General features: G+C 39.7%; 1 protein-coding gene across 2 annotated transcripts; it reads right to left on the bottom strand.

Moving 5' to 3' along the window:
* Positions 1 to 5,616: 5,616 nt before the first annotated feature.
* Positions 5,617 to 20,199, bottom strand: LOC138805132 (glia maturation factor beta). 2 transcript variants are annotated; one of them, XM_069989733.1, is made up of 7 exons: positions 20,090 to 20,199; positions 13,895 to 13,991; positions 11,184 to 11,233; positions 10,298 to 10,347; positions 9,510 to 9,595; positions 8,267 to 8,340; positions 5,617 to 5,783 (listed from the first exon to the last, which is right to left on the bottom strand). In XM_069989733.1, the coding sequence occupies exons 1-7, from the start codon at positions 20,090 to 20,092 to the stop codon at positions 5,712 to 5,714; spliced, it is 432 nt and encodes a 143-aa protein (XP_069845834.1). In that variant the 5' UTR covers positions 20,093 to 20,199; the 3' UTR covers positions 5,617 to 5,711. The 2 variants fall into 2 exon arrangements, with proteins under 2 accessions (XP_069845834.1, XP_069845835.1); XM_069989734.1 differs by having other exon boundaries at positions 9,510 to 9,592; positions 20,090 to 20,198.
* Between the last annotated feature and the right edge of the window lie 1,200 nt (positions 20,200 to 21,399).

Raw genomic sequence — 21,399 nt, 5'->3', positions numbered from 1 at the left:
TGACTCTGTAGCTGGTATTGTATTTAGACATTTTCCTAGGAGTGTAAAAAGATCTGCCCAGGTTAACCTAAGCAATGCAGGGTTTCTTGGAGGGATAGATATGGAGGTTTTCAGAAAAGGCTGACTCTATTAGGCCTCAGAAACAAGGGGTCCTGACAAGTGATCCTGGATCAGAGGTAGCCTTCTGGATGTAAAAGGCAGGAGTGTGACTCCTTGATTTGAGGGCTCCATATTTAACACCTTCAGCTACTTTGCATGCCTGCTTCAGCTGACATTGTTGTCCTGATTTGTAGGCTGCACATGGCCTCTTCTGTACTGAGGCATTCTTTCCAGTTCAGCTCACACTGCTAACTACCTCATTCAAGAAAATTATTAGCCTAATGCATTAATTGGCACTAGTTAGATAATATAGACTTAAAAGTGCTGTGAAGTGGGGTCTTATGGGCAGAGCCTCATGAATGAACTAGTGGCTACTTAGAAAGGTTAAGTGGGCTTGCCTCTAGCCCCTTCTGCACATAAACACACAAAAAACCCTCACCAGAAGACTGCACTTTCATCTTAGGACTTCCCAGAATCCAGAATTGTCAAAAAATAAGTTTCTGTCCTTCATTCATTAACTTGGTCTCAGATATTTTGTTACAGGAGCATAAAATGGACTAAGCTATCCAGCACACCTAAGAAGTAAGCCAAAATATGGAGTCTTGTATTCCAGAGGAAGATAACTGTAACTTTAGGAGTTTCTTTCTCTCTCACACACACACCGTACTTTGTTTGGACAGGTGGCTCTGGATGTAAGCTGGGCTGTTCTTCTTTCCTATATAATTGAAAGGCAACTTAGCAAGCTTCCATGCAATCTAGGGGCAAATCAAGTGGAGGAGAAATCTGTGTGGAACCTCCATGATGCTCTACAGTAAAATCCTGAAATAGGCAAACATGTACTGAACATGGACAGGATATCCACATGGTGAATACCCTTAATTGAATGAAGGTGGCTCCATGCTGAGAGAGCAACTGCTTACAATGCCGCTAAAGAGTGAAAGGGACAAAAAGTTAATGAAAGTATTTTTATTGAAGGTGAAAAAAACAAAGGAGCTGCTGTTTTGATGAGCCAAATATGAGAAGTTACAAATGTGTCCAGGCTTTGGCCAATTCTCCACAGAAATGTTTGAGTAAAATACATTAACTAGCCGGGCGCTGGTGGCTCACGCCTGTAATCCTAGCTACTCAGGAGGCTGAGATCTGAGGATCGCGGTTCAAAGCCAGCCCGGGCAGGAGAGACCGTGAGACTCCTATCTCCAATAAACCACCAGAAAACCGGAAGTGGCGCTGTAGTTCAAGTGGTAGAGCGCTTGCCTTGAGCTGAAGAGCTGAAGGACAGTGCCCAGGCCCAGAGTTCAAGCCCCACGACCGACAAAAAAAAAAAAAAAAAAAATACATTAACTACCAAATACTCCTTTAAGAACTCAAACAAACTGTGAGCATTACTACATAATTAATCATAAAAAAGTATATGGTAAACCCTTTGTATTCATTCTCATAGACACGTATGATAGCTCCAGCAATAAACAAGGCAGGATGGGCTATGTGATGAGCTATTTCTAATAACAGCAACTTCCCTCCAATTTCTTATGAAGTGCACAGACCATCTAAATTTGAATTTTCCCTTTCAAAGTGAGGTTCATTGTTGGACTTACTCTCACTGCCTGTACTATTCATGACATTTTCTACAAATCAGTTATCTTAACATCAGGTTGTGATTTCATATTTGTTTCATCAAGATGCCCAGTGATTGTTTCTTTTGCCTCTTAGATTTTACAAATAAGGAAAACAGCTAAATGGTGTATGGCTGATACAAACTGGGCCAGACAGCTATCAGTAAACCCAAAGTAGGGAAGAGGCAAGCAAAAAATGCAAAGCTACAAGTCTTTTCACGTTAATATTTTATTTAAACCAGTACAAGCACCATGCTTAACAAAAAGACTGTCCAAAATAAACATGCAATTATGAACTAGCAGAGACTGAAACTCTGGCTTAAGAAGTTGTGCCAGTTGATGGTTTTGTTAAAGAATGACATAGAACTGTTAAAATTCACAAGACTCAAGCAATAATGTTTCAAGCCTCCTGAATGAGATCATATTGGACCATCTACATCAGTGGAAATTGCCCTGGCATGTCAGTGATCTTAAATAATATTCAAGTAATTATATGTTTATGAATTATATTCCAAAAAGCAAGAAAATACAGTTTCCATTACAAGTTTAACATAGTTGTTTTAAATATTACATGAATGATTACTGATTTGAAATGTCAAACAGCCTAAAAGAAAACAAGTTTCTCAAGAATATTCAATTTGGGACCATTGGTTTCAAGTGGCCTAGAAGATTATTTATATTCTTCCAGAAATACAAAATAAGATTTGCCGAGAAATGTTTGATACACCTTTTCATGTATGTTGTAAAGGCTCAAACTTTGTAGATTCCAGTATTATCAGTCTATGGGACAAACATATCAGTCTATGGGACATTATCAGTCTATGGGACAAACAACCATACAAGAATAATTTATGAGTAGAATACCAGTTAGTCTCTGCTTCCGCCAAGTAGCCTATCAGCATTTAAACTCATATGAAAATATCCATTCATCACTAGGTCCACATGTGGATTAACAACATTGTTCAAGTTCTAAAAGTAGTCCAAACCTTTAGTTACACTTTCTTTAATCTACATGAGTAAAAGGAAAAGAGCCAAATTTAATTTGGCAATAAACTACCTTAGGTGGAAATGTAAAGTGTCAGATCAGGACAGTTTATGGCTACATTTGACTCCTGAAAATAGGAGATAGAAAGGGAGGGAAGGTGCTAACAAATGTTTACCACATAGATCATGTACTTATGACAATTTTTAAAAAATTTAGCAACACACTCTTAAACAAGAATATGTTTAACTGCACTAGTCATTGAGTAAACTTTTTAGAAGACAACATTTATTTCAGAAATCAAACAAAAATAATCAGTTAACTTTTTTCCTACGCTTCAAAACCAGAACAAAATGATGTTTCAAAATTCAGACATTTTGGAATTTCAGCCTATTAACCTGAGAACAGTTCTCTTCATGTCATTTAAGTTGCCACAAAACCATACATCCTAAATACATACTGCCATTACTAGTTGATTCAATTTTGATACTAGATGCTATTCAGAACTTACACATGTCCACAATTTCAAAACTAATGCTAGATTAGGAGACCACAAAGGAGGCTCCCAGGAAAAAGTTGCTGCCTAAAAGTAAGGATTAAAATTAAAGGCTGAATGGGAATGCTTATTATCAGAAAGATATGGAATGTAAAATTTGGGATTGTGAAATCTGTAGTTATTATTTGTAGAAAGGCAGAAAAAAAGAGACTAGACAGGGTATGATTTTCTTTAAAAGAACAACACAAAATTATGAAATTCTGAATATAAGATTTGGAAATCTCCCTAAATAGGACAGAAGGAAAAAAATAAGTCTAGGATCCCATAAATCAATGTTTCCTTGCAAAACAAACATTACTGATAAGCTAAAATACAAAAACATACCCAGCTTATCTCAGCCTTTAAATAAAAGCTCCTGATTAGAGGAGAAAGGCAGGTCATATTATCTAACCTAATGGAGAACTTTTGGAACTTAAAAAAAAGTAAACAACATATATAAGAAAAAACAGGAACCTCATTAAAAATATACATTCTTGCAGCACTGGTTTCTCTTCTTGATGCAAAGTATGTGAAACAAAACCTTATTTCCTTCATTCAAAACATTTACATTTCTACAGAATTATAAGCAAGTTATTCTCCAGTATCAAAATACCTGTTTACAGAATTCTAAACCTTCCTAGTGAAGATTTCTTTCTCTCTCTGGAAATTGGAATAAATGAAAATTTCCATTCTTAACCCAAACAAATACATACTCTAGTACTTTCTCATCTCCCAACTTGCCATTGTGTTCTGACATCTAGATTAGCAAAGCCACTGCTGGGAGCCGAAGATGTTCCTTTCAATATGTTGAGAATTCCAACTATCATTACCTGCTTATTAAAGTTGGCACAAAGCCTTCAAAACAAAAATGCAAAAAACATATGAATAGAAAATATGCCAACATAAAAAGAATGGCTTTTTTAAGTTTTGAAATGACTACAAAATCCTTACTATAAGAATTCACCCATCAAATTTGGTTAGCCTCTAGTCTCTACTTAGCAAATTATCATTCAGCTACTTATACATTTGTTTGCAAAGTATAGCAAACATTAGGATTTTTGTCTTCTGTCATGTGCCATGTCCTAACATGGCTGATGTAGCCAACCATCCAGGTGTCTGTAGTATCTTCTGATGTTTAGGATAGAAGATGTGACTTCTATTGATGTGTTATTAAATATGGCCCAAGTTTTAAGGTAATTCTTAGATATGGCACAATACTAAGCACAAATAAACCTGAAGTTACCATTCTCACCTGCCATATATCACCAACACAAGTAGATAGTCGGAATTTTAAAAATAAGAAGTTGATTTTATTACAAACTTCAAATACACATATTAGAAAACTGTTTTACTTGGGCCCTTTAAAAAAGTATTAGTTTCGCCAAATCTAGAATACTGGCAGTGTAAAAGTCTTAACTAACTTTAAAGCTAACAAATCAAAGGCACAGTATTAACATATTTAAAATAATTAGTGTTCATTAGATGTTAGGAGGAGCTTTATAAACCATTATTAACCTAGATTCCAAAGTCTGGAAATGTCATAATCAAGAATGACTATAGCTAGGTGCCAGTGGCTCAAGCCTGTAATCATAGCTACTCAGGAGGCTGAGATCTGAGGATTGCAGCTTGAAGCCAGCCTAGGTAGGACAGTTATCTCCAACCAAATCACAGAAAATGCTGGAAGTGGCACTGTGGCTCAATTGACAGAGTGCTAGCCTTGAGCAAAAGGTGCTCAGGGACAGCACCCAGGCCCAGAGTTAAAGCCTCAGGACCAGCAAAACAAAAAAGGAATGAAGCCCTTGATCATTACAACTTTCCAGTTTCTAAGACTAAGATGTTATTTTCTATAAGAACACCCAAAAGTCCTAACTCTCATCATAAAAACCTAATTTTCAGACCTTAAGGAATGATTGAAGACAATTTCTAGAAATGACGAAAAAGATAAAAGTAAACAAAAAGAGGTAGGGAAGTTGAAAACTATACTTGTAATGTAGATTACACTTGTAAATTACAATTCATGGCTCAACATTAGGTGATTCACATCTTCAGCCCCAAATGAATGTCAATGATTAAATGATAATAAACTATTTTCACTTATAAACTACTAATATCCAATATTTGTCAAAAGGAGGCGACTATTATCTCTCACAATCTAAAACCCAACTTTCCTATAGTGTCTGTAAATAGTAACGAATTCTGAACTGTAAGTTATAGAAATTAGTCACAAGAGTGCAAAAAGTCCCTGGAGAAAAGTTGTCCACCTAATAGTTACAAATATAAGGAAACACTTTACAAAGTTTTATTACTATGAAGATGATTTCCTCTTTGTTCAAACTTTGCACAAATGAAGAATTTTTCTTTACTGCAGGAAACAAACTGTAAGTAACAGTGTATTTTTAGGCATAAATAAGTATTTATGTCTGGTTCCAGTATGGTCAGGTTAACACACAAATAGTTTAGAATATAAACACAGAAGTTCACATTAGTGGAAAAATCCAAGTTTCTCACGTAACCATTCTTCAGTTAGGTCTTCAGTGTTTCTTATTTCAAATACCTTAATTAAAAGAAAAAAAATCAACAACAAAAATTTACATCAGACTCTGACACTTTAAAAACCACATTATGGCTGGGCACCTGTGGCTCATGCCTGTAATCCTAGCTACACAGGAAGCTGAGATTTGGGAATCAAAGCCAGCCTGGGCAGGAAACTCCCTGAGACTCATCTCCAATAAACCTCTAGAAAACTGGAAGTGGCACTGTGGCTCAAGAGGTAGAGTGCTCACCTTGAGCTGAAGAGTGCAGGGACAGCGCCCAAGCCCAGACTTCAAGCCCCACGACCGACAAAACAAAACAAAACAAAAAAACAAAACAAAACAAAAGCAGCACAATATGGGGCTGGGAAGTTGACTCAGTGGTAGAGTGCTTGCCTTTCATGCATGAGGACCTGGGTTCGATTCCTCAGCACCACACAAGCAGAAAAAAGCCGGAAGTGGCGCTGTGGCTCAAGTGGTAGAGCACTAGCCTTGAGCTGAAGAGCTGAGGGACAGCGCCCAGGCCCAGAGTTCAGGCCTCATGACTGGACCCAAAAAATAAAAAAAAATTAGTTCTTACACATTACAAGATACAACCAAAAAACCATATCTAAAACAATCTAGTTAGGATATTACTGCCAGGTCTCCATAATTTGAGCAGCACATGGAAACACCAACGTTACGAGATTGAAAAAAAAGGCTATAGTATAATGGCCATAAGGAGACAAGATGTTAACAGTAGGACAGAATTAGGGGTTTGATTCCTAGCTTAGTCTTAGTCCAAACAGAATAGGAATAGCCCAGTCATGCTCACAGAGCTATCATAAGGATTCAGTGAGATTATTTACAAAAGTATAAAAAAGAGTACTAAGTCAGGGTTTGACATGTCAGCAAAGTACTGTTGTTATTAACCACTCAGTGGTTTGAAACACTCCAAAATATTCCTAGGATACAAATTAGGACAAAGGAGATGGTTTCAGTGATAATCATATAGACTGAAGAGAAGAAGATGGATTTGAAGACATTCCCAGAGTTGATGATTAGGAAAAACACCTTTAATGTGGTCCTTAAAATATGAACCTCAAAACATAACTATACCAAATTTCCTAATTCAAACTAGTATGTGGAAAATAAATTTGAGAACAAATATCTCTTACCTTTAACCTTCAGAAACACAACAAAATAATGGAAATATATTACATCTTAAAGTGAGTATCTCACAGGGGACTGTTTATTAATAGTCCTTTTTGGTTTCCGTTTCTGTGTTACAGCACTACGGTTCAAACCCAGGCCTTCTGCTTGCTAGGAAGGCTCTCTGCACCACCAAGCCGTACCCCTAACTTTGTTTTTCTTTATTTTTCAAATCGTTTCTCACATTTTTTTTTGGCCCAGGTTTAGTCTTAGATCAGTTTTTCTACCTATGAATTCTCATGAAGCTGGGATTACAGTCATGAACCACAACACCCACTTATTTGTTGGGGCTGGCCTCAAACTGCCATCTTCCACTGTCTACTTCCCAAGTAGCTGGGATTACAGGCATGATCCATAGAACCCAGCAATCAATACTTTTAGCAATTTTAGATTTAATAATAATACAGTTAGCTGCGTAATACAAAATTTCAGCACAACCTGGTTCATTTTAGACTAGGAGAAAGGGCTCAAAGAAACCTCAGGTTAACTTTATCTATTAGAAATTACATCACAGAAGACAAAGAACTCTCAACAGATGTAAGGTTATAATAGCTTTTCTGAAGCTGCTTACTTTTTGAATTGTGATTTTTTTTCTAATCAACTTATTCAGAAAAACATATTTTGGTTCTAAGACTTTTATTTATTTATTTATTTTATCTATCTATCTATCTATCTATCGATCGATCGATCGATCGTTGGTTGTGGGATCTGGACTCAGGGCTTGGGCGCTGTTCCTGAGCCTCTATGTGCTCAAGGCTAGCACTCTACCATCAGAGCCACAGTGCCAATTGCAGTTTTTCAATGTGTAATTGGAGATAAAAGTCTCATGGGGACTTTTCTGCCTGGGCTGGCTTCAAATTAGGATCCTCAGATCTCAGCCTCACAAGAAGTGAGGATTACAGGTGTAAGCCACCAGCGACCAGCTTTCTTTTTATTTTTTTTTACAGGATAGGTTTTAAACTTAAAAGTCTTCTGCTTACCAGTCACTGCTCTCCCACTTGAACTATACTTTCAACACTTTTTTGCTTCATGTATCATTCAGAGATAGTCTTGTGTTTTTACCTGGGTGAGCCCTGGACTGCTAACTTTTTTTGTCTAGGCTAGTCTCAACTGTGAATTTCAGACATGAGTTATCATACCTGGCCACTAATATTCTATTTCTAATTTTAAAAAGCCTTTGGTAATTTATTGCTATGGTGCAAATAACCTTCCCCTACATTAAAAAACATAAAACAAGAAAAAAACCCCACTAAACTATCCACTTTAAAGTCTCAGGGAATTATAATATCAACAAAGATGCTAATATGAACACTACCTTGGTTAGTTCAGCAGTTTGGACTAATTTATTCTTACTCCCAGCATACATCATCTGTTGTTCAGGCTTACAACCTAGAAGACAGCGATTAATATAGAAATAAGGTAATTTTTAAAAAAATAGTAAGTTTTGATTATTTTTCTCCTAAAGAAAGACATTTAAATTTTTCCTTGCCATTGTGTTTATAAGAACTTTGGCCTGGAGTGGGGGAGGAGGATTGGGTGGGGGGGAGGATGGGAAGGGATGGGAAGGGGAAACAAAGGAGGAGGCTACAATGCTTGGTAAGAAATGTACTCATTATCTTGCCCATGTAATTGTAACCCCTCTGTATAGTATTTTCACAATTAAAAAAAAAAATGTGGACCAAAAAAAAAAAAACTTTGGCCTAAACGTATTTTGAGTTTTATACTGCAATACTACCTACACAGAGACATAGTTACAAAGAAGTCTACAGATAAACAAAAATAAATTATTTTAAGATATCTGTAGATATAGACTCTTCCAGTCTTATAAACACTTCACTTAGTACTATCTTTAGTTTGACACTAAATATCAAGGTAAATTTTCAGATACTTACAACAGATAGTTTGAACTGGTAATGAAGCAGATCTGTTTCATTAAAAAGTTAACAGTGTTTGTACATATTAAGGTAAAAAGATATTGCACTATACCTTAAGAGTTAAGGAAATGATATATGCCTAAATTTGGAGAAGAGTTCAGTGAGTATAGCCTTTACTGTGAGCCTAAACACTGGTAGCGGGAGTTCACAAGACAATTCCTTAAGCAGAAATAATATATCCTAATAGCTACTGTAAGCTACTCTGGGACCATCCACTCCTAACTACTTCTAGAAAGATAAACATAAAGTTTATCACGATTGTATAAAGTTCACATGGTTACAAACAAGTTTAAAATATATCATGTATGTCATATATTTATAAAGTATTCCCGTATTTCAGAATCATTAAAATGTATGAATGATTTGACCCAACGATTACACTTCTTAGACTTTATACTAAAGGTAAACACATTCTAAAAGATGATTTGTAGTAGATGCTTGCTAGGGATGTGTATGCAGGTCCATGCATCTCTCTCTCTCTTTTTCTTTCTCTCTCTCTCTCCTCTGTCTCTCTCCCGTCAGCCATTTAACCATTCATCCTTAAACACAGTATGAAATCTGTTTAACAAAACATGGGTAATTAGATCAGAGCCAGTTACACATTATTTAAAGAAATTCACTTACCAACAGGACTGGAGAAAATAAAGCACAGAGGGTAGGAGACTCTTCCATCATCATGTTGATACTTATAACTATATACAATGAAGGTTTTTCTCAAGTTAAAGAATCTAAAGTTTCTGCTTTGAGATCACTACCAACTAGTGAGTGGTAAACCTGTATCTTATTCCTTATACCTTCATTATTATTTTTCTACAAAATTACAACTCAGCTCCAAAGATTAAGTCATAAATTCATGTAATCTCTAAAAGAGAAAATTTAGAATATTGGTTTAAATGATTTTTTTCATTTCTTATTATAAACAAATTACAATAAAATAATTTTTTTTTTTTGGGTCTGGTCGTGGGGCCTGAACTCTGGGCCTGGGCGCTGTCCCTCAGCTCTTCAGCTCAAGGCGAGCGCTCTACCACTTGAGCTACAGCGCCACTTCCGGTTTTCTGGTGATTTATTGGAGATAGGAGTCTCACGGTCTTTCCTGCCCGGGCTGGCTTTGAACCGCGATCCTCAGATCTCAGCCTCCTGAGTAGCTAGGATAACAGGCGTGAGCCACCAGCGCCCGGCCCGGCTTTTTTCTTTTTGCTTATGTGGTGCTGAGGAATCAAACCCAGGGCTCAGGCATGCAAGGCAAGCAAGCACTCTACCACTGAGCCACCTTCCCAGCCCAACTTTTCATTTTTCTTAGTCTAATATATGCTTATAGATTTTCATTTGCTTGTGATCACAAGGTAAAAAAACAGTTAAAATTCTGACCACTTACAGAAGCAAATCTTTCTAAAGCACCAAGAAAAGGATATCGAGGTTGCCGTTCAGGTAGTTCATCTTTAAGTTCATCTGGTGAAATGCCCTGGCACCACAAAAAAGAATAACTTTTAAGCATCTCCTTATTTGTAAATCTATAGGTGATACCCAGGCACCCATTCCATTGGTAGCTATGATTTTTTTGTCGGTCATGGGGCTTGAACTCAGGGCCTAGGCACTGTCCCCGAGCTTTTTCACTCAAGGCTAGAACTCTACTACTTAGAGCTACAGCACCACTTTTTTTAGTTTTCTAGAAATAAGAGTTTCATAGACTTTCCTGTTCAGGCTGGCTTTGAACCTCCATCCTCAGATCTCAGCCCCCAGAGTAGCTAAGATTACATGTGTGAGCCATCAGTGCCTGGCTAGTTATAATTTCATTATCACAGGCCACCAAACAAAATAACTTCCATTTATTAACTAAATATGAGGATGACTGAACTTTCTATGCCTATGCTCCAATTGTTAGGAAATACTGAGTAAGAGAAGTAGTAACTCAGAGGAAAAAACTGATCTTACACACACAAAAAAGAAAAAGTTCATTTATTTCTCCTCTAGTTATTTAGTTATCAAATACTCCAGTATTTAGTAGCTTTTTTATTTTTGAATTACTCTCTAAGTAATTAGAAGTTATAAAGTTGACTTGCTTTTCACTACGCATATAGCCCTAACTTGTACCAGTTATTAAACTGGTTCTCATTAATGCCTTAGAGAAGGCAGTTAAATTAGCAGAACAATGAAGCACACAATAATTAGCCCATGCACGCATGAGTATATATTTAAAGGAAGTTCAGACCTCATTTGAAAAGTATATGTAATTAATACAGCATCTTGTGAACAGTAATTGCTTAACTATAAAAATCATATTTAACTTATTGAACAAACCTCAAGCTCCTCATCGAGTACCACCAAGCTTTTATCCTTGTCAATCTTCACTAAAATGAAAACAGAGTACAAGTTAATTGTGATTCTAATGTGCCCTTCATCTACCCAACCCATGCAGTCTCAGTCTTTGCCAGGCAAACATCTAAAATTAACACATCCACAAACACAAGCACAAAACTTATCTGTAGTATAGCTAAGTATCTATTAACTAGCTTGGTTTTCTTAGGAGTCAGCTTTTAAGCCTCTGTACACAATTCTCAGCATCTTGATTGCTTGTTTAGAACTTTAAGTCAACTTTAAGTCTCCCAACTTTAAGTCCCAACTAAGTTGACTTAAAGTTGGGACCCCATCTTAATGTTAGGAGCCATGCAATAAGCTCGCATGGCTCCACCCTGGTTAAACATCCTTCTTGTTGTTTACAAATTTAGGAAAAATGTGGATTGCAAGTCTCTGATAACAGAGCCTAGAGGCCAGGTGGACACGTCCAATCAGTAATAGCACATATGTAACATCCCCCCCACCAAGGAATGCAACATCCCCCCCCCCCCCCCCCCCCCCCCCCCCCCCCCCCCGCCAAACCTGTGTGCCAAAACTGACAAAAGTGTAGGCTAGTTTAAACTACTGCTTAGGGATAAGTTGTAACCTCACTGGTCACCTGCATGTGGCCCAACATAACTGTGCAATTTTGTGCAAGTGTTGCAATGCTATTGACCACCTATGTGTGGCCAGCCTAACTGCATGGCCTGTTCCCTATAAATATGCAGCTGAGCGGGGTTCGCTCTCTGCTGAAGCGGCCCTAATCTGTCAGTCTGTTTCTAGATTCTTGGTGCGAAATATAGCTTTGTCTGACTTTCACTTTGTTTCAGTCTCATTCCTTTGGTCATGGACCCCAATATTGGAGGGCCACCCCAATAGTATGATATACTATATTTATGGAAAACCTTGCAAACTTGCTGGACACCAGTAGCTCACACCTAAAACCTCAGCTATTTAGGAGGCTGAAATCTGAAGCTCAATGTTTGAAGGCAGCCTGGGCAGAAAGTCCCTGAGACTCTCATCTCCAATTAACCACCAAAAGCCACAAGTGGAGCTGTGGCTCAAGTGGCAGAGTGCTAACCTTGAGCAAAGAAGCTCATAAGTCAGTGCCCAAACCCTGAGTTCAGGCCCTAGGTCTAGCACACACACAAAAAAAGAACCTTGTAACTCAAATGCAGCTTCCTAATTCTGAAAAAGTAAATTGCCAAAGAGCAATGATATCTCTATTCAAATATATCTGGCATGACCTAAAGCCAAATCAAAATAAGTTTAGACAATGTATAACTTCTTTTCTTTCCCTGTTGAACATGGGGCTTGAACTCTGGGCCTGGGCACTGTGCCTCTGCTTTTCAGCTCAAGGCGAGCACTTTACCACTTGAGCCACAGTACCGCTTCTGGTTTTCTAGTGGTTAACTGGAGATAAGAGTCTCATGGACTTTCCTGCCCAGGCTGGCTTTGAATCACAATCCTCAGATCTCAGCCTCTTGAGTAGCTAGGATTACAGGCGTCAGCAACCAGCACCTGGATGATGTTTGACTTTTATTTTTCAGAGTCTGAAAATTTGACTCCCTTTTAGTTTTGCACAAATTTTATACCAAATCATATAAAATACAATATGGTTTCAAATATCTTCACCTTCTGTGGAAAAATGGCACTAATATAAATTTCACTTTTAAGAACTATATGCCTATAGTATTTATTTGTAATAGAACAGTATTCATGATGAAGTGTTAACCATCTCTGATTAATTCCCATCTGCCAGATGCATCTCAAGCACAATTATAGGGTTTTACATTTTCACTCCCTCATGCTTCCTTCACCTTTCTAAACATTGCCCACATATTACATGCAATCTATGACAACAAGGAAATGTGCAAAGCATCCAATAGGGCATACAGTGGGTAGGCAATGTGCAAATAAAGTATCCTTCCCATTTTCAGAAGATACTTAAATCCTCTCCATGAAACTAGAATTGGATGGAGTAAGACCAAAGTTACTCAGGACACAATGCTGAACTTTACCATTTCAGGGGTGGGCAAGGTTTCTTGGAGGATGAATGCCCAGGCTATTTTTAGTCCCCCAAGAAAGATGGTTTTGGACTGGTCACTACAAATGGAACTCATCATTCCCCAAGTAGCCAAGATGAGTATTTTCTCCAGAGCTAGTAGGCAGCTTACAGGACCATGGGGAAAGAAGGATATTCCACATGTGTTCCATGATATTAAAACATTAGCTGGTCCTTAGTTTTCAGGGGTTTCTTTTAGTTTTTTTTTTTAGTTTTTGGGTTTTTGTATTGTTGTTTTTTATTTTGGTCAGTGCTTGGGCTTGAACTTAGCACCTGGATGCTGTCCCTGAGCTATTTTGCTCACTGCTAGAGTTCTCCCACTTTGAGCCACAGCTCCACTTGTGGTTCCTGGTAGTTAATTGGAGATAAGAGTCTCACAGATTTTCCTGTCTGGGCTGACTTTGTACCGTGATCCCTAGATCTCAGCCTTTTGAGTAGAATCACAGGCGTGAGCCACTAGCACCTGGGGAGTCCTTAATTTTTAAAGATGACATGTGAAATACAACAGGTAGAAGCGATACTACTCTTTAAAGGCTATCAAGGCAATGTAATCATAAGATTAAAACAAACAAAAATCATGAAACTTTTGAGGCAATCACTTTTAGCTTACTTATAATGGCAGCATTGTTCGTTTCTTTGCGAAAACGAAACTTTCTCAGCTTTTCCACTAAATCTTCAGCAACATCGCAAACCACCAAAGACTCACTCTACAAAAGAGAAAAGACAAACATATAAAATGCCATGACTTTAATATATATACTAATCTTTAGATCTACACTTTTTAATCATATAGATTTGCTCATCTTCTTTGTAAGATATACTTTAATGTTCTCTTTGGCTAGCAAATGTTTAAAAAATCAGGCACATAAAAATACTTATCTCGTCAGAACTGGAGAAGGGAGGGAAACAGAAGTCGAGGATTGCCAGGTGCTAGTAGATAATGCAGGCACAGCAGTTTTACGCTGTGCAGGAAGAACAGGAAAATAATCACCTTCCTGTGTGGGGAATTCACAATTATGGAGATAAATAAAAATAGTAAAAGTAGCTGGGCACTGGTGGCTCATAACTGTAATCCTAGCTACTCAGGAGCCTGAGGATCACGGTTCAAAGCCAGCCCAGGCAGGAAAGCCTGGGAGACTCTTACGTCCAATAAAACCACTAGAAAACTGGAAGTGGCTCTGTGGCTCAAGCGGTAGAGCACTCACCTTGAGTTGAGAGCTGAAGGATAGTGCCCAAGCCCAGAGTTCAAATCCGAGGACCGACCAAAAAAAAAAAAAAAAAAGTAAAAGTATAACAAAACAAATTGGGGCTGGGAAGGTGGCTCAGTGGTAGAGTGCTTGGCTTGCATGCAGGAGGCCCTGGGTTTGATTCCTCAGGCACCACATAAGCAGAAAAAGCCGGAAGTGGTGCTGTGGCTCAAGTGGTAGAGCACTAGCCTTGAACTGAAGAGCGCCCAGGCCCAGAGTTCATGCCTCACAACCGACAAAAAACAAAAACAAAAACAAAACAAATCACAGGAGTAAAGATGAGTAACAATCTAGACATTTAGTAACTTGACTATAGAGATGAGTATCAAGAATACACAAAAGAACAAAAAAGAAAATCAAATGGAACAAATTGAAAAGCTACAAGAATTGTTTAGGAATCGTGAAGAAATATGAGAACTTTCCCTAGAAATGATCAAAAATACTTTCCATTTTCTTTTCTTGACAGTCCTGGGGCTTGAACCCTGGGCTCCCAAGCTGTCCCTGAGCTTTTGTGTTCATGGCTAGCGCTCTACCACGTCAGCCATAGCTCCACCTCTAAAAGCACTCTTCTTTTAATACTGTTGAGGGATGTCACAAGGGATGTCAATCCTCTCTCTCTTTTTAGAAGTCTTGTGATGATGCCTCAAACTTGTGAGCCTCCTGCTTCAGCCACCCCAGAAGCTGGGATTCATCCTCCACAACTACTCATTTCTGTTTTTAATATGTAAAACATCATATTCATATAAAAGTACAGACAATGAAGCCCTATGGATCAATTACTCAGCAGTAACTATTATTAGTTTATTTCTTCCAATCCATCAACAATGACCCCTAATCTACGTCAAAGCCAGAAGCCATAAAATATTTTAGTGTGTATTATTTAAAGGACAGTATATATTTACACATACATACACACACACATAAAGATAGTAATTTTAACCCACCAACTGACAATTTTCAGGGTACTGGTATAATCCTACCTACTCAGAGGCTAACAACTAAGGACTGAAGTTCAAAGCCAGCCCAGGCACTGCTCTGGAAAGTCTGTGAGCCTCTTCTCTTCAATTAGCCACCCAGAAGTGGAGCTGTGGCTGAAGTGGTAGACCACCAATCTTGAGCTCAGGCACAGTACCCAGGCCCTGAGTTCGAGCCCTAAGACTGGTACACACACACTCTCTCTCTCTCTCTCTCTCTCTAACAATTCTAGTCTCAAATATCTAGTATTCAAATACCTCCATTGTTTTTTTTTTTTAGGCCACTGGTTTGATTGAGTCAAATTCCAAATAAGTCCTTTCACTTAGTGTTCTCTCTCTTCTCACTCTCGTCCTGGGGCTTGAACTCAGTGTCTGGGCACTGTCCTTGGGCTTCTTTTGGCTTCTTGAGCCACAGCAGTACTTCTGGCCTTTTCTGTTTATGTGGTACTGAGGAATCAAACCCAGGGTTTCATGCATGCTAAGCAAGCACACTACCTCTAAGCCACATTCCCAGCCTTTGGTCTCTTAGACCTATTCTAAGTAAGCATTTCATCATAATTCCAAATCATTACAACTTCCAATTTTGACTTAAAATAAAAGTCCACTTGCTTTATCCCTGTGTTGGGTAAAAGACAGCATACACTAAAGCAGGAAATAGTTATCAATTTTAATTGTCCTTTAAATTCAGAACATTGGAAATATGTAAGTTATGATATACACATGTTATTATACAATATAATACATATAGATATTCTGTTAGACAAACTGCAAATACAACTCATCAAAAGGTACTATCCAATAAATAACACTCCTGTAGGAGTTAAATATTTCCATCCTTTTAGTTCACTTTCAAGAGATTAAATCAATCAAAGGGAACTTACTGAAGCTAAGATTCAATACCAGTTAATTATTTACTGTTTCTGAAAGAAGGTAAAGAAGCTAGAAAACTGGAATTTCTATTCTGTCTTTGAACAAAGATAGAATTCATTAGTGAAACTAATATACACTTCAGATTTTTGTTTTAGCAAAGATCAATTTGTCATGAAAGTCTTATCCTCCAACTGATAATCACAGTTGTTCGTGCAAGCTTGACATTCTAGGACCAGAAATCAAGTGAAAAAGTAGAATACTTATGTACCATGGTTAAAGCCCTGGGCTTAATCCCCAACATGACCAAAAAAAAAAAAAAAGGTGATTTGGTTGTATCTTTTTTTTTTTTTTTTTTTTTTTTGGTCAATTGTGGGACCCTAGGCTGGGTGCTATCCCTCAGCTCTTCAGCTCAAGGCAAACACTCTACCACTTGAGCCACAGCGCCACTTCCAGTTTTCTGGTGGGTTATTTGGAGATAAGAGTGTCACGGAGTTTCCTGCCCCTGCTCGCTTTGAACTGAGATCCTCAGATATCTGCCTCCTGAGTAGCCAGGATTACAGGTGTGAGCCACTGACACCCAGCTGTATCACTCATTTTTGCATTTTGCCATTTGCCAATACACAGTCAGGACTAAAATTCCATTCTATGAAGAATCAGACTTGACCAACATTTACCTTGTTTCCTTAATAGAATCATTTAAGAATGAATGTATCATATAAACAACTCTGCATGGTAAATATTACCCCAAGATAGTTGAGCTGAGGTATTCATTTAGTGTAGACAGATCAGTAAATGAAGATTTAATGAATGTTAGCACCACACTGAATGCTAGAAATTCAATCATACTTTTCTGCCCTGGCTCAAGCTTCAATCCTTCAGTTTTCAGCCTCCTGAGTAGCTAGGATTATAGGATGAGTCACCAGCACCAGCTTCCTGGAGCAAAGAACAGCTCTACATAAAAAAGATTAGGTAAAAATATATAAGCTGGTACCTGTGATAAAGCTAGAAAAGAGAGATACATAATGCAACAAAGACTTAAAACCATTGAAGACCAACAGCACCACTAAGGGCTCATGCAAGCCCTTTTGATTAAAGTGAGCTCAGTGCATCCAAGATAATGGATAGCATGACCTAGGCACTAAGAGGAACAGATACATGGCCTACAAAGCACTGGGTCAGAGTCTAAGTATTTTGCTTCCTATTCCCTGGCCAAAATGTGTTTGAACTAGGGTGAGGAAGGAAATCTTGGTCACATTTGCACTTTTAAAAGATCTTGTTTGCTGTGGTTTGAGGAACAAAGGCAGGCAGCAGGAATACAAGTTTAGCTAGTGGCTGAAACTAGTCCAGATAAGAAATGAAAAGCAGCTAAGAGAAGTCACTGAAGAGCAAAATGAAAAGGAAATGAAATGCTAAATAATAGTTAATATGTATTAAACACTACACAAAACACTGTTGAACATCCTTTGTGTACATTTCTCTTTCATTCTCAGGACAAGCTTGTGAGATGACTACTATCACCATACCCCATTTTTGCAAGTATCTTAGTTTAAGTTTCTCTCCAAATTCAGAGCTGGTGGAGCTAGAACTAACTCAAATAGCCTAACTTCTATTCTGGTAACCACTACATAGGGGCTGGTGACATACTGGATATGGGAGAAGTGGAAGGGGTAAGGAAAAAGAGGGTTACCAAGAGGACTCCCAGACACAACCTTTCACTCAGTTACGGAACTTTGAGTTTAAAGGGAAAGAGCATTTTGTTTTGCTTTTTAACAAATGGAAGTGACTTTGAGGCACCAGAGTGGTAAAAAGCTCCTCAGATGTGTTAACTAAAGAGTGGGATAGGCTGGGAATGTGGCTTAGTGGTAGAGTTCTTGCTTAGCATGCATGAAGCCCTGGGTTTGATTCCTCAGTACCACATAAACAGAAAAAACTGAAAGTGGCGCTATGGCTCAAGTGGTAGAGGTGCTAGACTTGAGCAAAAGAAGCCCAAGGACAGTGCCCAGGCCCTGAGCTCAAGTCTCAGGACTGGCAAAAAAATAAATAAAAAGTGGGATATAAAATTTGGACTGCATTTTAGAAGCAAGTCTGAGACACAAATTCATGTCATTGGAAGACAAGTGGTAACAAGTCATGAATATAAGAGAAAATATAGCCGGGCACTGGTGGCTCACACCTGTAATCCTAGCTACTCAGGAGGCTGAGATCTGAGGATCATGATTCAAAGCTAGCCAGGGCAGGAAAGACCGTGAGACTCCTATCTCCAATAAACCACCAGAAAACCGGAAGTGCGCTGTTGCTCAAGTGGTAGAGCACTAGCCTTGAGCTGAAGAGCTGAGGGACAGCAAACACTCAAGCCCAGAGTTCAAGCCCCATGATGGACAAAAAAAAGAAAAGAAAATACAACATGGAAAATCAAAGATTAGGATGGAGTCTAGGACTTCTGCGTGCACTGGAGAACAGCATGTGTGGGAAACAGATGGATCAGCAGGAAAAGTAGGGAGGAAAACCAAGAGTTTTGTATTCCAGACGCCAAACAGGAAGAAGAGAGAGAACGCTTCAAGAGAATGCTTCAAAAAGGAAAAGTGAAGCTGGGTGCTGGTGGCTCACACCTGTAATTCTAACTACTCAGGAGGCTGAGATCTGAGGGCTCAAAGTCAATCTGTGCAGAAAAGTCTCATTTCAAATAAACTACCCAGAAAAAGTTGGAAGTGACACTTGAGCCACACTCAAGGGGTAGAGCACTACTAGCCTTGAGTAAAAGCAGCTCAGGGAACAGAGCCCAGGCCCTGAGTTCAAACCTCAGGACAGAAAAAAAAAAAAGAAAAGAAAAAAGAAGAAAAAGAAAGAAAAGGAAAAATGTCAACGCCCTGGAATGCAGCAGAAAGTTAGAAATGATGACACCTGAAATTCACTGGATTCAGTGACCATCACAAGACCGACTCCATGGAAAGTGGGTGGGAGTCGAGGGCCACGTTTTCTTGTGTCTAATGAAACCTGATCACATTTTTAAAACCCGCAGGGAAGGAAGATCCTTGATGACCACGGATTGAATTCTCCACTTTAGTTTTACGTGTGGGATTCACGGAAGGTGAAGTACGAAAGCCATAGCCGACAGCTAAACTCAATCTTTTGACAGTTTACTTTAAGGCCCGATGCCAGAGCCTTGGGGTCAAAAGGTTCCAAGGGAGGTCACTCAATGAACGCTGGGATGAGGAGAAATCTGCTGGGGAAGGCAGGAGAGGAAGGGAGGGGGGGAGACAAAAATCAGCTTAGGCCAGGCCCAAGGAAAGCCAGTCGTCCCAGCCAACGCCGCTGGGCAGGAAGTGCTGGGGGCTCGCCGATCCCCCACGCCCCGTCCCCGCCCAGGTCTGGCTGGTGGCCTCCACGGGGCCAGAACCCGCCCTGCCCCCGGGCGCGAACCCCAGCCTCACCCCGCCTCACACAGCGGGGCCTGGCGGGGATGACCCCCAGCCGGCTCCCCTCCCCGCCGGCGCGGCACGCTGGCCCCGCGGGGCTCGCTGGGCGGGCGGAGGCCGGGCTCGCCGGCGGCGGCCGAGGCCAAGTTTCTGGCCGCGGGCAGCGGCGGGCAGCCGGGGTGGGAGCGGCCGCCGACCCGCCCCGGCCGCGGCCCGCAGACACCCCGCTTCTGGAAAACAGGAAAGCCCGGCGGGCTGGCCCAGCCCTGCGGCCCACGCCCTCCCCACGGCCACTCACCATTTTCCTTCCGGCCGTCGGCAGCCCGTCGCCAGCTCCACGGGCCCCTTTAAGAATGGCACCGCACCCTTCCTGCCCGCGCCCGGCTTAACCGCCCCCGGCTAGAGACGGCGGCCGCGCAGGCGGGCACGTGACCGCGGACGGCAGCGAGCGAGGCCCAAAATTACCCGGGACGCGAATCCGCCGCTGCCGGCGCCCTCTATCGGAAGATGGAACCGGTCCCAGGGGCGCAGGATTGGGTGCCTTGAGGCTTTCTTTAAGCTGCCAGAGCGGATATCACAATGCCCAGTTGGAGTCGGTGGTTTTAGTGGTAAACATGGATGCTGATCGCGATTTACCTCGCTGATGTAAGCCCTTTAAAATGTAGGCACGACTCTCTTCCATCATCTCCCGACCCCCGCCCAGAACTTCACGTCTGATCCTCACCAACTTCCAGAACTTTAATACATTTATTTTTCTGATAGTGTTTATTTACTGTAATGCGATTGAACGATAACCGGTATTTTAATGAGCCTTTTTATATACAGGCCACTGCCTAAGGGCCTGTTGAAAAGTAAACTACATGTCCTGTCTTGTCAGGTTAGATGACTTCCACCCAACTGTTAAAATTCACAGAACTCCTCACCAAACGCCTCCCATCCTATTGTATGGGAATTAAAAATAAAAATTTGAAAAGCTACAAAAGAATGCAAAAAAAAAAAAAGACTGGAAGTCAGGGACAGAAGCAAAAAAAAAAAAAAAAAAAGTATTATAATCTAAGTCTTGGACCAAAGTGGAAACGGATTTGGTGACAAGTGCCCAGGGGTAATAGAATTCTCAACTACAGCAATATTGACATCTGTGGTGGGGTAATTCTTTGTTGTGGGTAGGTGTACAATCTATTATTTAACAGTATTGACAGTCTCTAACCACAAGAGGTCAGGTGTACTTTTCCAGTTTCAATAAGCAAAAACATCTCCAGATGTCGTCAGATGGTGAGAGTGAAATCACTAGAACCAATGTTACTAATTAATGATTAGTATTATTCTGTTTCACATTTATAGGCAACAGAAACCTATTATCTAATGTTGTAAGTTAATCATTCCAGAAGCCACATTTTAAAATATAGAATATTGGAGTTTTCATTTTACAGTTAACAGGCTGCAGGCCTCCAGTTGTTACAGAGGCCTGTAGCACGCAAATACACAAAAGACAGCTAGGAAACATGCTAAAGAGGAAAGAAATAACAAGAACAATACCAACAAGCCAATTCAGCATCAATGGAGAGCTGAATTGGGACTCCAAGATGACTGGAGATGAGCCAGGAGACA

Source organism: Dipodomys merriami, unplaced genomic scaffold, assembly GCF_024711535.1.
Source record: "Dipodomys merriami isolate MVZ:Mamm:240054 unplaced genomic scaffold, mDipMer1.0.p SCAF_388, whole genome shotgun sequence".
NCBI classification, from domain to species: domain Eukaryota; kingdom Metazoa; phylum Chordata; class Mammalia; order Rodentia; family Heteromyidae; genus Dipodomys; species Dipodomys merriami.
The sequence above is the reverse complement of the archived record's forward strand: the minus strand, read 5'-3'. Positions and strand labels throughout refer to the sequence as shown.

Bases quoted from the DNA above. Each gene is read 5' to 3' on its own strand.
- LOC138805132 (XM_069989733.1), bottom strand. The intron at 11,234-13,894 runs GTAAGCTAAAAG...TTTTCATTTTAG, and splicing joins GAACAATGCTGCCATTATAA to TGAAGATTGACAAGGATAAA. The intron at 10,348-11,183 runs GTTTGTTCAATA...TTGTGGTGCCAG, and splicing joins TACTCGATGAGGAGCTTGAG to GGCATTTCACCAGATGAACT.